Here is a 12,230-nt window from a genome sequence, read left to right as displayed (position 1 = left end):
GGTCAGGGCCAGAGACTCCAGTTACTAATCCGGCGGCAACCATGGCGCCTCTTCCTCTGAAGTTTCATGCCATCATGTCCTAACAGCATAATCTCAGGGGCCTCCTAGACCTTCTCACTCTGATCATGAGCCTTGGAGGGGCCCCTGTGTCCCAGGTAAGGAACTGCTGTCAGTGTTACCTTCGAAAGAAAACCATCTCATAGTGAACCGTGTCCCTAACGCCCTCACTTACACCCTTTTTTTTCTAACAATAAAAGTAACCACACAGCCGCTCTCTGTGCTGAGCACCTTCGACCACCGCACCGTACAGTGACGAGCGTGGGGGTTGGGGTGCGGACCCCTGTGCAGCCGAAAATCCGTGTGTAAGTTTGGGCTCCCCACGAACTGAACTACTAACAAACAGCCTACTTTGCCCAGAAGCCTTGCCGATCACATAATCAGTTGATTTACACCTATTTTTTACATTGTATGTATTATACACTGTATGTCTACAATAAAGGATGCTGGAGAACCGAAAATATTATTAAGAAAGTCGTAAGGAGGAGAAAATACGTTTGTAGTAATATATGTATTTATTTTTAAAAATCTGCATATCTGTGGACCCACGCAGTTCAAACCCGTGCTGTTCAAGGTCAGCTATATACGTGTGTATATATCTGTCTCTATAGCGATAGATATGTTACCTTACACATGTTTTGCATGTGCGGTATCTATTAGCATTCTCCTTTTGCAGCGAGGAAACGCACTCAGCCCTTACCCAAAGCACACAGGCAGGAAGTGACAGAGCCAGGGCTCGAACCCAGATTGGACTCACCCTGCCTCTCCGAGGGGGACACCCTCCCGGCGCCTCCCGCTCCCGGTGCTGCCGGGGCGAAGCCACCGGTCCTACCTTCAGACAGCGGGGCAGCCGCAGGAGGGGGTTCACGCCGAACTTCAGGTAGAGCAAGTCCAAGGGCAGCAGGCACAGCAGGTCCATCTGCAATCCCAGCGGGCAGCACAGCGTGTGCAACAGGAAACCCAGGGCTGGGAGGGGGTGAGCGATGGGGCCTCTCCCCTCAGCGGACAGGTGCACTCAGGAGGCCTAAGCGTAGAGCAGAAGGCCTCCCACCCACAGGCTGCTGACTGCCCAGCCCGTGCCAGCCCGGGGAGCCACGTCCCACCTGCCCCGGAGCACCCAGGGCCCCCTGAGGTACCACCTTCATCCCTGCACACACCTTAAAGCGGGGAGACTTCAGGTAGTTATTGCGCATCTCCTTTTTGTCTGTCTGGAAGGAAATGGAATCATGACCGAGAAATGGGGAGCGGCGATGGAAGTCCCTAATGACCCCCCCACACACACCTTCCTATCAGAGTTGTAGCCCCTGGACAAGGAGGAACCAGAACGGAGCAGATGCGCTTGGGGAGAGCCTCCAGGTTCCCAGGTGGGGAGGGGGATCCCCCAGCCACCCGCTCCGCCTGCCGGCGACTCACAATGATGTCCCCTCCCCTGACAAACTGCAGGCGCATCTGGAACACGGTGATGTCCAGGAAGTAGATGAGGTCGCACAGGTAATCCATCAGCAGCCAGAAGTAGAGGTTGCCCGGCGTCTGGTAGGGGAAGGCCCAGCGCACAGGGATCAGCCAGCAGTTCCAGTTCCAGGCCAACACCACGAAGAACAGCCACAGGATGTACATCAGGTCTGCGGGCGGGAGGGGCCGGGGCGGGCCCAAGCCTCAGCCAGTGTGAGCTCTCTGTGGGGGCCTCTGTGTTCCCCTTGTCTGTCTGCACTTTCCTAGAAGCACTAAGTACGTGTGACACTCCTATAACTCAGAGCGGGGAATCTAGTTCCTGCCTTAGTAAATACACAGTGGTACGTAATGCACCGAAGATGGACAGATGGATACACAGACATGTAGATGGATGGATGGATGGATGGATGGATGGATGGATGGATGGATGGATGGATGAGTGGATGGATGGATGGATGGATGGACGGACGGGTGGATGGATGGATGGGTGGATGAGTGGATGGATGGGTGGATGGATGGATGGATGGATGGATGGATGGATGGATGGATGAGTGGATGGATGGATGGATAGATGGATGGATGGATGGACGGACGGGTGGATGGATGGATGGGTGGATGGATGGATGGATGGATGGACAGATGGGTGGATGGATGAATGGATGGGTGGGTGGGTGGGTGGGTAGGTGGGTGGATGGATAGATAGATGGATAGATAGATGGATGGATGATGGGTGGATGGACGGACGGGTGGATGGATGGATGGGTGGATGACTGGATGGATGGATGGATGGATGGATGGATGGATGGATGGATGAGTGGATGGATGGATGGATGGATGGATGGATGGACGGACGGGTGGATGGACGGACGGGTGGATGGATGGGTGGGTGGATGGATGGATGGATGGATGGATGGATGGATGGATGAGTGGATGGATGGATGGATGGATGGATGGATGGATGGACGGATGGGTGGATGGATGAATGGGTGGATGGATGAATGGATGGGTGGGTGGGTGGGTGGGTGGGTAGGTGGGTGGATGGATAGATAGATGGATGATGGGTGGATGGATGGATGGGTGGATGGGTGGATGGATGGATGGATGGATGGACAGATGGGTGGATGGATGGATGGATGGATGGATGGGTGGATGGGTGGATACCATAGGTCACCTGGTCATTTTAGAGGCCCAGTGGACACCAGTGTCCCCCAAATGACTGCCTGTGTGACCTTGAGGAAGTCCCTCTGTGGCTCCTGCCCTGCCCTGAGGCTCAGGCCTAAGAGGTCAGATAAGAAAGGCAGGAAGATTCTCTGTAAACTGTAAAGAGCCGCGCACACATGAAGGTCTGTCACTCCTGAGGAATAGTGAATGGGCTAAAAGAGGGGATTCCCTTCAGATGTGGGAAGAACTTCCCTTTTCTGCTCAGAGCAGCACCTCCAGGAAGGAGCCAGCAAGAGCTGAGCAGAAAGACCTGGTCAGCTGTCAGGGGCCCAGCTGCCAGCACTAGCGGTGTGTGTCGGCGGCGAACTTCTCTGTGCCTCTGTTCCCGTGTCTGTCCGACGGCTGTGATCGTGCGTTCCCTTCCAGGGATGTGTGTGTTTGTTTCGGGGTCCCAGCCTTGGATGCCCACGGCCTCCCAGCCCACGTCTGGCTCAGCCCCTCCATCCCGTCCCGCTCTCCCGTCCTCTCGTGTCACGTGGCGGCCATGCCCACGGCCCAGCCGGGACTCACTGGTCAGCGGGTCGATGCTCGGGGGGAACTGGTACTTCCGCCAGGGCCGGCGCTTGAACTTGCAGCAGAGCATGTCGCAGTAGTGCTCCTCCTCCGCCTGCGCCTCCCCAGCGGGCGTCGTGCCCGCGGCCGGCTCCGGGGCTTGCTTGGCGGGAGCTGTGGGAGGACGCCGGTCACCCCTGACCCAGCCCTGCGGCTCAGGCAGGGGATGCAGGGAGAAGGCTCCCAGCTGCAGACCCCGCACTGGGGCTGAGGGACCCTGGCCCCGTCCCGGCTCTGTGGGCAGCCGCCAGGGGGCTCTCCTGGAGGAAAACCCTAAGCTCCCTCCTCGCAGCGACTGGGCCGTCCAGCAACGCTCAGCAGCCGCCATGTGGAACTGCCCACAGGAGGCGCCTCTGGGCCAGTGGATGTGTCAGCTGAGTGTCTGCTTGTGCATCTGTTTGGATCGTTTGGTTCCCCCTGCAGGGCAGGAGCGCCTCGGACCCAGGACTTCCACCCCCCAGGGTCAGAAACCAGGGCAACACTGCTCTAGGTTCCTCAGAGCAGGAAGCTCGGCTCCTTTGTCTCTAAAACAAGACACCGAATGGATGACAGCCAGTGGATGGCGAGGAGGGTGACCTAGAGATTGGCTCTTACAGGTGCAATTTGGCCATGTTCCTAGCGGTAGGATGGCAAAGGCTGGCTCTGCTGGCTCGTTGCTGGCACCGTGAGTTCTAAGGCACGGTCCTCCTTTGGAAAGACCTAGAACCCTCGCCCCACCCCCACCACCCCCACCAACAGAGCAGGCTCCTCATTTCCTCCTGCCACCTCGAAAGCAGAAGACGTTCAGGTAGCCCCATGAGAGTATTGCTAGTGAGGCATCTGAAAGACAAGACCGTCTGGTTCCACAGTGAGTTATGGACACCATCTGATTGTAAGACCCCGAGATACGCCCCAGGGTGGACCACCTGACGCCAGGGGGATAAAGACAGAAGGGTCGCCTGGCCAGGTGTGGCTCAGTGGTTGAGCATTGACCTCTGAACCAGGAGGTCACGGTTCGATTTCCAGTCAGGGCACATGCCTGGATTTCGGGCTCGATCCCCAGTAGGGGGCGTGCAGGAGGCAGCTGATCAATGATTCTCTTATCATTGATGTTTCTCTCCCTCCCTCTCCCTTCCTCTCTGAAATCAATAAAAATATATTTAATCATAATAAATAAGAGTCCATGAGGGTACTTGCCCTGTCGGACAGGGGAGCCAAGTACTAGATCATTGGTCAGAACTGGGACCTTCTCCCCTCCCCTGGGTACATAGCTAAGCCTGTACCTACAGGACCCCAAAATCCACGCAGTGGGGATGTGGCTGCTCTCAAACACCTCAGTCATTTGGGGGGCCACCCTCACCATGAGTCAATAGGCTTTAGGGGCCCCACCCCACCCCTGCTGGGTGGCCCCAGCTCTGGACTCACAGGGCTTGGGGCTCTCCTCGTCGGAGGTGACATCCGGGTCAATGAGCTTCTCCTTCACCTTCTCCGTCCGCTCCTTGAAGAGCTTCACCAGCTCCTGCAGCCGCTCGTTGATGACGGCGCTGTTCTGGCTGGCGGAGGAGGACGCCCGGTCCTGGTCGCTATGGAAACACCACGTGGGAAGGGACCCCTGTGCCCCCGGCAAGAGCTGACCCCACCTGGCCTGCGGAGGTGGAACCCCTTGGACGTCAGAGCCCACTTTGTCACCTCCTGGCAGGAAGTCCCGCCTGGGAGTGAGGCCCCGGGCCCAGCTTTCAGAAAAGGCGCTGCGCAGCCTGGCCAACGTGGCTCCGTGGCTGAGCATCGACCTGAGGACCAGGAGGTCATGGTTCACATCCCGGTCAGGACACATGCCCGGGTTGAGGGCTCCATCTCCAGTGTGGGGGGTGCAGGAGGCAGCCAACCAATGATTCTCTCTCGTCATTGATGTTTCTATCTCTCTCTCTCCCTCTTGCTTCCTCTCTAAAGTCAATAAAAATATATTTTTTAAAAAAAGAAAATGTACCGTGCAGACGTTAAGTCAGATGGGCAGTTCTGAAAAAACTTTGATTCCACTGTGACTTAGGGGTGAACACAGCTCAGGGCTACCAGTCCTAGTGTGGGGTTCACCTGAGATACGTGTCTGGGACAGATTGGGGGGGCAGGGGCAGGCAGGGCTAGTTATTTAGGCTTCAGAAATAGCTGGAGGTGGGGAAAACAGTACAGATATATTATATATCTTTTTAACTTTCAGGAATTTAAACTATGAACTCACAGCAAGAGAAAGAGACTGAATGAATGAATGAATGAATGAATGAATGAACGAATGAATGAACGAGTCTGCCTGACATTCCACTCGGCGTGTAGCAAGGGCCCTGGGTGCCTGGACACAGACATGTAAGTCAGCTCTCCTCTGAGTGGCCTCCCTGTCCCCCTCGCTGAGCTGAGTGTAACACTGGTGTTTTCAGATCTGGAGACCCAGCCTCGTCTCACTTCTTAGAAGTCACTGGCAGAGGCTGCCTTGTGGTGTCCGGCTGGCATGGCTCCGTGGTTGAGGGTCAACCCATAAACCAAGAGGTCACAGTGCAATTCCCAGCCAGCGCACTTGCCCAGGTTGTGGGCTTGACCCCCAGTGTGGGGCGTACAGAGGTAGCCAATCAATGATGTTTCTCTCTCATGGATGTTGCTCTCCCTTTCCTTTCCTCTCTCTCTCTCAAAATCAATAAACACACATTTTAAAGCATCCAGGGTCCCCCCCGCCCACTCACCTCCTCTTGCCCACCCATCCCCCAGCCTTCTGACTCTCTGAGACCCCAGGCGAGGCCCCCACTCACTCTGTACCCTGCGGGGTGGGGGCGTCGGGCCAGGCGACCACAGGGGTCTCGGCCGGCGACAGCTCCTTCTCTTCCGCTTCCTCATCCTGGGAGGGCAGCCTCTTCCTGCGAGGACACAGTATGGAAGGGGCCTTCAGCGAGGGCAGGCCCTGGGGGAAGGGAGCCGACTTGGGCCCTTGCAGATCACCCAGAGCCAAATCCTGGGTGGGGATGGGGCAGGAGACGCTGCTGCCCAAGGGTCCTCACGTCCCTGCAGGGACACCGAAAGGGAGAGGAGAGGTTCGCAGCTGCTCTCTGACCTCAGTCTCCACATCCGTTCAAAGGCTGAGCATAAAAACAACAGCATTGACTTGGTCTCGGGCAGACCTGAGTTCGAATCCAGCCCTGCCTCTTCCCAGTGTGTGGCCTTGGCAAGTGACTTAAACGCTCGGAGCCACCTCAGTTTCCCCTTCTGTAAAACGGAACTAAACCCACCCAGCACAAGAAGAACCTGATCTCTCAGCTGGGCCTCGGCCTAAACATCCTCCTTCCTTCCCATCCCAGTCTAAAGTCACTGCCCTCATCTGGCCAGCATGGCTCAGTGGTTGAGCATCGGCCCATGAACCAGGAGGTCATAGTTCAATTCCCGGTCAGGGCACATGCCCAGGTTGTGGGCTCCATCCCCAGTAGGGGGCGTGCAGGAGGCAGTCCATCAATGATTCTCTCTCAATCACTGATGTTTCTCTTTCTCTCTCCCTTTCCCTTCCTCTCTCTGTAATCAATAAAAACATATTTTTAAAAAAAATTATTTTAAAAAAGGGGAGGTAGAAATCAGGCTTGTCACATTCTACCCCCTTCTAATATGCAGTTCAGGGTAGTAGGGACAGGGCTTCCCCGGAGGGTCCTCTATAGAGAATTAGGAGAACCAGCAAGGGAGGGCACAGTCCCGGTTCTAACCCCAACTCCCTGAGTGACCTCGGGCCAGCTGCTTCCCCTCTCTGGCCTCAGTCTCCTCATCTGCCAAATGGGCAGGTGGCACGGTGCTGCGGAAAGCCCATGAGAAGCATAAAAGGCGACCTGCGGGTCCCCGCGGCCGATCCCGGGACTGTGAGGGTGTCGGACTTGGCAGGAGACGGTGGCAGCCGCTCGGGTGAGGGTGGCTTGTCCTCCTCGATGAGGGGGTGGCTGTCAGCATCAGTGTCTTCCACCTGCACTTCCGGGTGCTCTTCTGTGGCAGGCACTTGGGGAAAGAAGGGAGGGGACAGAGAGAAAGAGAGAGAGAGAGAGAGAGAGAGAGAGAGAGAGAGAGGCCATAGACACAGGCTTGGAGCAGCCGCTGGCAGCCACCTCCCAAAGGGGCCCACACAGACCTCCATGCAGGATGCGCAAGGCACAGAGCCCAGAGGCCTCCGAGAGCCACGCGACCCCGGCCACCAGCCAGGACCCACAGAGGCAGCTGTGATGCCACAGAAGCCACCGGAGCCCCAGGACACGGCCTGGAGTCCAGGTCTCCAAAGCCCCACTGGGATTCCCTGGCCTGGTAAGCATCAAGGACCCAGGGTTGCAGGGGGTGGGGGTACAGCCTCAGAGAAGGCATGGGGAGCCTGGGGGGGGGGGCAGTCCCAGCGCCTGGCCTAGCACAGCCTGGCTCAGCTGCTTCCCTTCTCTGGGCCTCAGTGTCCCCATCCCAGGGAAGGGGGTGATGCCTTCCCAGGCCCGGGGATGAGAGGAGAAGGCACCAGGCCTCGCTCTCTTGAAGGCCTCAGGGGGCTATGTGGAGCGTCCTCCAGTCAAGGGCAACAGCCTGTCTTTGTCGTGAGCGTTACTGCTGTTGGGGGACCCGTTTGGGTATTTCTTTGTTTGTTTCTAAAGATATTTTTATTAATTTCAGAGAGGAAGGGAGAGGGAGAGAGAGACAGAAACATCAATGATGAGAGAGAATCATGGATCGGCTGCCTCCTGCACGCCCCACTCTGGGGATGGAGCCCACAACCCGGGCATGTGCCCCGGCCAGGAATCGAACCGTGACCTGCTGGTTCATAGGTGTGACACTCAACCACTGAGCCACACTGGCCGGGCGGTATTTCCTTGCTTTACTACATGCCAGGAACCCCCCAAATTCATCAACCCAACCCCTTCCCGACCTCTGAGAGGCCCACATCCCGAGACTGGTCCTCCCTGGGAGCCTGAGTGTGGCCCCACCTCAGGCTCCCTCCCCCACCACAGGGACTGCGGGGCCGGGTGTCCACTGTCCCAACGTGTCACTGGGAATATTTCTCAGGGTGTGGGGCTCCCGGGACCAGGGAGGACATGAGATGACGAGATGGCACAGAGCAGGCCAAGGACAGCAGAGCATGAGGACCTTCCTCTCGTCAACGCTCTGTAGGTCCTGGGTGCAGAGAGGGAGTGTCGGGCTAGTGCTGCTCTGGCCTTACACCTGTGTGGCCCCTCTCCTCCCCTCTGGCCCTTGGAGCAGGTCTCCGCCCGAGCCCCGCCGGCCGTCCTGTGCCACTGAAAATTGTCATCGCTTTGCTTTCAGTGTCTTCGTGGTTCTTTCTATCTGTGCCTTCTATTACGGTAAGGCAGGCCGGTTTTCATTGTTAGAGTAAAGGCAAGTTTCCTGCTTAGATGCACTTCATTAAGCCCGACCAGCGAGGCTCAATGGTTGGGCATCGACCTGTGAACCAGGAGGTCACAGTTCGATTCCCGGTCAGGGCACTTTGCCTGGGTTGCGGGCTCGATCCCCAGTAGGGGGCGTGCAGGAGGCAGCCGATCCATGATTTTTCTCTCATCGTTGGTGCTTCTATCTCTCTCTCCCTCTCCCTTCCTCTCTGAAATCAATAAAAATATATTTAAAAATAAATAACTAAATACACTTCATTACATTAAAAAGCGCATCGATTGGGAGGAAAACAGTAAGGAGATCAAAGCAGAGTTGATACAGACCTGCGTAAAACCCGGGAGTGATAGAGGGTGGGAGTCGGGGACCCTTTGGAGCAGGTGGTTGGAGGGCTTGCCCAGAAGACGGCAGCGGGGCGTCACCCCTTGTCATGAGGACGACTGGTGCCCCCTCGGCCTGCTCTGCCCACCCCGTGTTAGGAACAGGAGAGAAGGACCACAGTGGTCTCCGTCATGAAACGTCCAGCGCTCCCCCTGCTTGCTGACCTGGAGGCAGCCTGCCCCGTGCCAGCCAAACACACACAGATCGAAAGGGCAAGTGGGCGGGGCGGGCTTGAGTTAAGGCAGAAAACGACAGGGGTCAGCCCAGAGGGGTCGGTGTGTCCCTGAGCACTTGGTCATTAGACAGCAAGTAGCAGGCCTGCCGGCCGCGGAGGGCACCTTGTCACAGTGGAGCAGAGCCGGGCGGCCGTCCTCCGCACTGGCCCCGGGGGAGGCCGCTCCTCCTGAGCTGCCTGCTCTGCCTGCCGGCACCTGGGGCCTCTGCTTCCCTGACATGGAATTTGCCGGGCAGATACCAACAGTCCTCGGAAATTCCAGCTCCCGGCAAACTCTCAAGGTCAGAAGATTCTGTCTGCAACAGACTCCACATTCCTCTCCTGCCCCATTTCCCCTCCACTCACCTCTCCCCTTCCCAGCTCCCTGCCCCCAGTCTCTGGGCCTGGGGATCTGAGTGGCTAGTTTACACTAGCGTGTGAGTGACTATTTGTACAAATGATGATGATCTGGAGAAAGCAATGTTTAACTCCAAGACATGAATTGCTAATTGTGGGACTTGAGGCACAGGGAGAAGGAGACTAAAGCCCCTCCAGTCACCACAAAGCATGAGGAAGGCATTGATCAGCAGCGGAAGGGTGGTTTCCCACGAGCCCAACTAGTGGTCCACGTGCTGACCACGGCACCCACACTGGGAAATAGCCCAGGCCATGCAGAAGCACACATCACGGAGCGAGCATGCTGGGTGGGCGGGCTCACGCTACCTAGGCGACGGACGGAGCTCCTGGTCTCCTTGGCGAAGCTGGAGTTGGACAAGGTCGTCCTCCGGGAGACGAGGACGGGGATGCGGGTGATTGGGGGGCAGTAGCTGGGCACATTGGGGAGGTGCTCCACCGGGTTTAGGGGGGCCAGCCTAGGGGCCACCTGGCCAGGCGGCTGGTCCCGGACCCGGCCATTCAGCTCCATGTCCCGGCCTGGGGTAGCCATGGTGCTGGGGCCAGGGGGGTCTCAGGCAGAGGCAGGACCCTGGGGACTGCAATGAGGAGCACAGAGTTGGGGGAGGCAGGGGAGCGGGGGTCTCCCCACCGGCGCCAACACAGACCAGCCCGGCGCCCGGCTGCACCTGTAGCAGCTGCTCCCAAAATCAGGAGCATCACTCTTGTCCCTGGAACTCGATGTCAAATGCATCACCACGTGTTATGGCTGGTCCTCCCCACAGCTCCGAGGGGCAGCCTGCAGCCCCTAGCCCAGGGGTGGGCAAACTTTTTGACTCCAGGGCCACAATGGGTTCTTAAACTGGACCGGAGGGCCGGAACAAAAGCATGGATGGAGTGTTTGTGTGAACTAATATAAATGCAAAGTAGACATCATTACATAAAAAGGTACGGTCTTTTTTTTTTTTTAGTTTTATTCATTTCAAACGGGCCGTAGTTTGCCCACGGCTACAACTCCTTGCACTCTGTTAACCAACCCCCGATAGCATTTCCCACCTCAGGCTCAAAAAAGTCAGGATCAGCCGGGCGGGCACGGCTCCGTGCTTGAGCGTCGACCTATGAACCAGGAGGTCACGGTTTGATTCCCGGCCAGGGCACATGCCCGGGTTGCAGGCTCGATCCCCAGTGTGGGGGGTGCAGGAGGCAGCTGATTCATGATTCTCTCTCATCATCTCATCATTGATGTTTCTATCTTTCTCTCCCTCTCCCTTCCTCTCTGAAATCCATAAAAATATTTTTTTTAATAAAAGCTCAGGAGAGGCATGGAGTCTAGGACTTGCCCTTAGCAAGCTCTGGTCCTAATTTTCACTGTAATCTGTTACACGTTTGAGCCAAGCCCCTGCTGGGTGGCAGCCCAGAGAGTTGGGTGGTGGGAGAGGGGCGGCTGGCTGGGAGCAGGCTTCCCCAGGCTGCTGGAGTCCTGGGCCTCAGTGCAATCCCCCGGGCCCTTGAACTCCATCACCCGCTTTGATGATGTGGTCCCGGGCGCAGAGGGTGGTTTGCCTGAGGATGGGGCAGGTGGAGGGGGACAGGGATGGTGGAGACGGAGGGAGAGGAGGGGGGTGGCCCTGCACACTCTCTGCCACCTTCTACCCAGCACCACTTACCTCCTGAGCTGGCGGCTATGGCTTCTTCCTGTAAAATAGACAGTGGAAACAGAAGCTGAGACCAGCACGCCACACCCTCCCCCACCCCCCCCACCCCCAGCCCTGTCCAGCGCTTCTCCTGGGGAGTCCAGGGAGGCGGCCTCCACCTCGTAGAGGCAGTGCGTACAGGAGCCCCAGGCCCCACCCCGACCTGTCACATGTAATGAGCCCTGTGTGTGTGGGGACACAGGCACCAGAGCAGCCACACAGTCCTCCCCACAGGCACTGCACAACTGTGCACAGCCTGCAGGGGAGGGGATTAGCCCCATTTCACAGAGATGGCCACTGAGGCCCAGCGTGGGGCGGTGACTGGTCCAGGGTCACACAGCCACGTGAGGACTGAAGTGCGGGTCCAGCGGCTCCTCACCCACTCCACCGAAGGCCCCTCCTCACACCATCTGACCCCTGGTACCAGCGGGCTTTGCGGTCCCACCACCCTGCTCCCTCTGTCTGGCGGGATCTCACACATTGAAAACCCCCCATAAACGAAGGAGTCAAGGTCTCAGCCCTTCCACCGAGGCCAGCCCGCACCCCAGGGCAGCCGGGGCCAGGCCCGGTGCTGCTCCATACCTGGCAGGAGGCCCTCTGGGTGACCGTCCTGTCTGTGCCGCCCAGGTCCTCGCTGGCCTCTGCCACCAGACAGCTATCCAGCAGGACACTGTGACCCGGAGGGAAAAGGGCTGGGTCAGGCTGAGTGCCCGCTCTGTGCCGGGAGCTGGGTACCAAGATGCCCTCGAATAGGTCCTGCCCTAGTGAGACTCCCACACCGGGAGGCGGCAGATGCACGTCCTGCTAACGATCCCCGAGTCTGAGACATGTGCTGGGATAAGGGGCCGTGAAGGCCACGGCCACAGTTCGGCCCAGGAAGGAAGGCTTCCCAG

General features: G+C 57.8%; 1 protein-coding gene across 1 annotated transcript in view; it reads right to left on the bottom strand.

The window, feature by feature from the left end:
* CNGB1 (cyclic nucleotide gated channel subunit beta 1) overlaps window positions 1-12,230 on the bottom strand; it is a 49,895-nt gene that overhangs the window by 20,570 nt on the left and 17,095 nt on the right. The window contains exons 15-24 of the mRNA XM_036346846.1: window positions 11,920-12,007; window positions 11,311-11,338; window positions 9,974-10,183; window positions 7,113-7,275; window positions 6,057-6,161; window positions 4,687-4,844; window positions 3,241-3,396; window positions 1,471-1,679; window positions 1,215-1,265; window positions 890-976 (exon numbers count right to left, since the gene is read on the bottom strand). Coding sequence (XP_036202739.1) covers window positions 890-976; window positions 1,215-1,265; window positions 1,471-1,679; window positions 3,241-3,396; window positions 4,687-4,844; window positions 6,057-6,161; window positions 7,113-7,275; window positions 9,974-10,183; window positions 11,311-11,338; window positions 11,920-12,007 — 1,255 coding nt within the window. The remainder of the gene's footprint in view (window positions 1-889; window positions 977-1,214; window positions 1,266-1,470; window positions 1,680-3,240; window positions 3,397-4,686; window positions 4,845-6,056; window positions 6,162-7,112; window positions 7,276-9,973; window positions 10,184-11,310; window positions 11,339-11,919; window positions 12,008-12,230) is intronic.

The sequence above is a fragment of the Myotis myotis genome, unplaced genomic scaffold (assembly GCF_014108235.1).
Source record: "Myotis myotis isolate mMyoMyo1 unplaced genomic scaffold, mMyoMyo1.p scaffold_m19_p_19, whole genome shotgun sequence".
Lineage (NCBI taxonomy): Eukaryota > Metazoa > Chordata > Mammalia > Chiroptera > Vespertilionidae > Myotis > Myotis myotis.
Note: the sequence above shows the minus strand (reverse complement) of the source record. Positions and strands in the feature narration are given on the sequence as shown.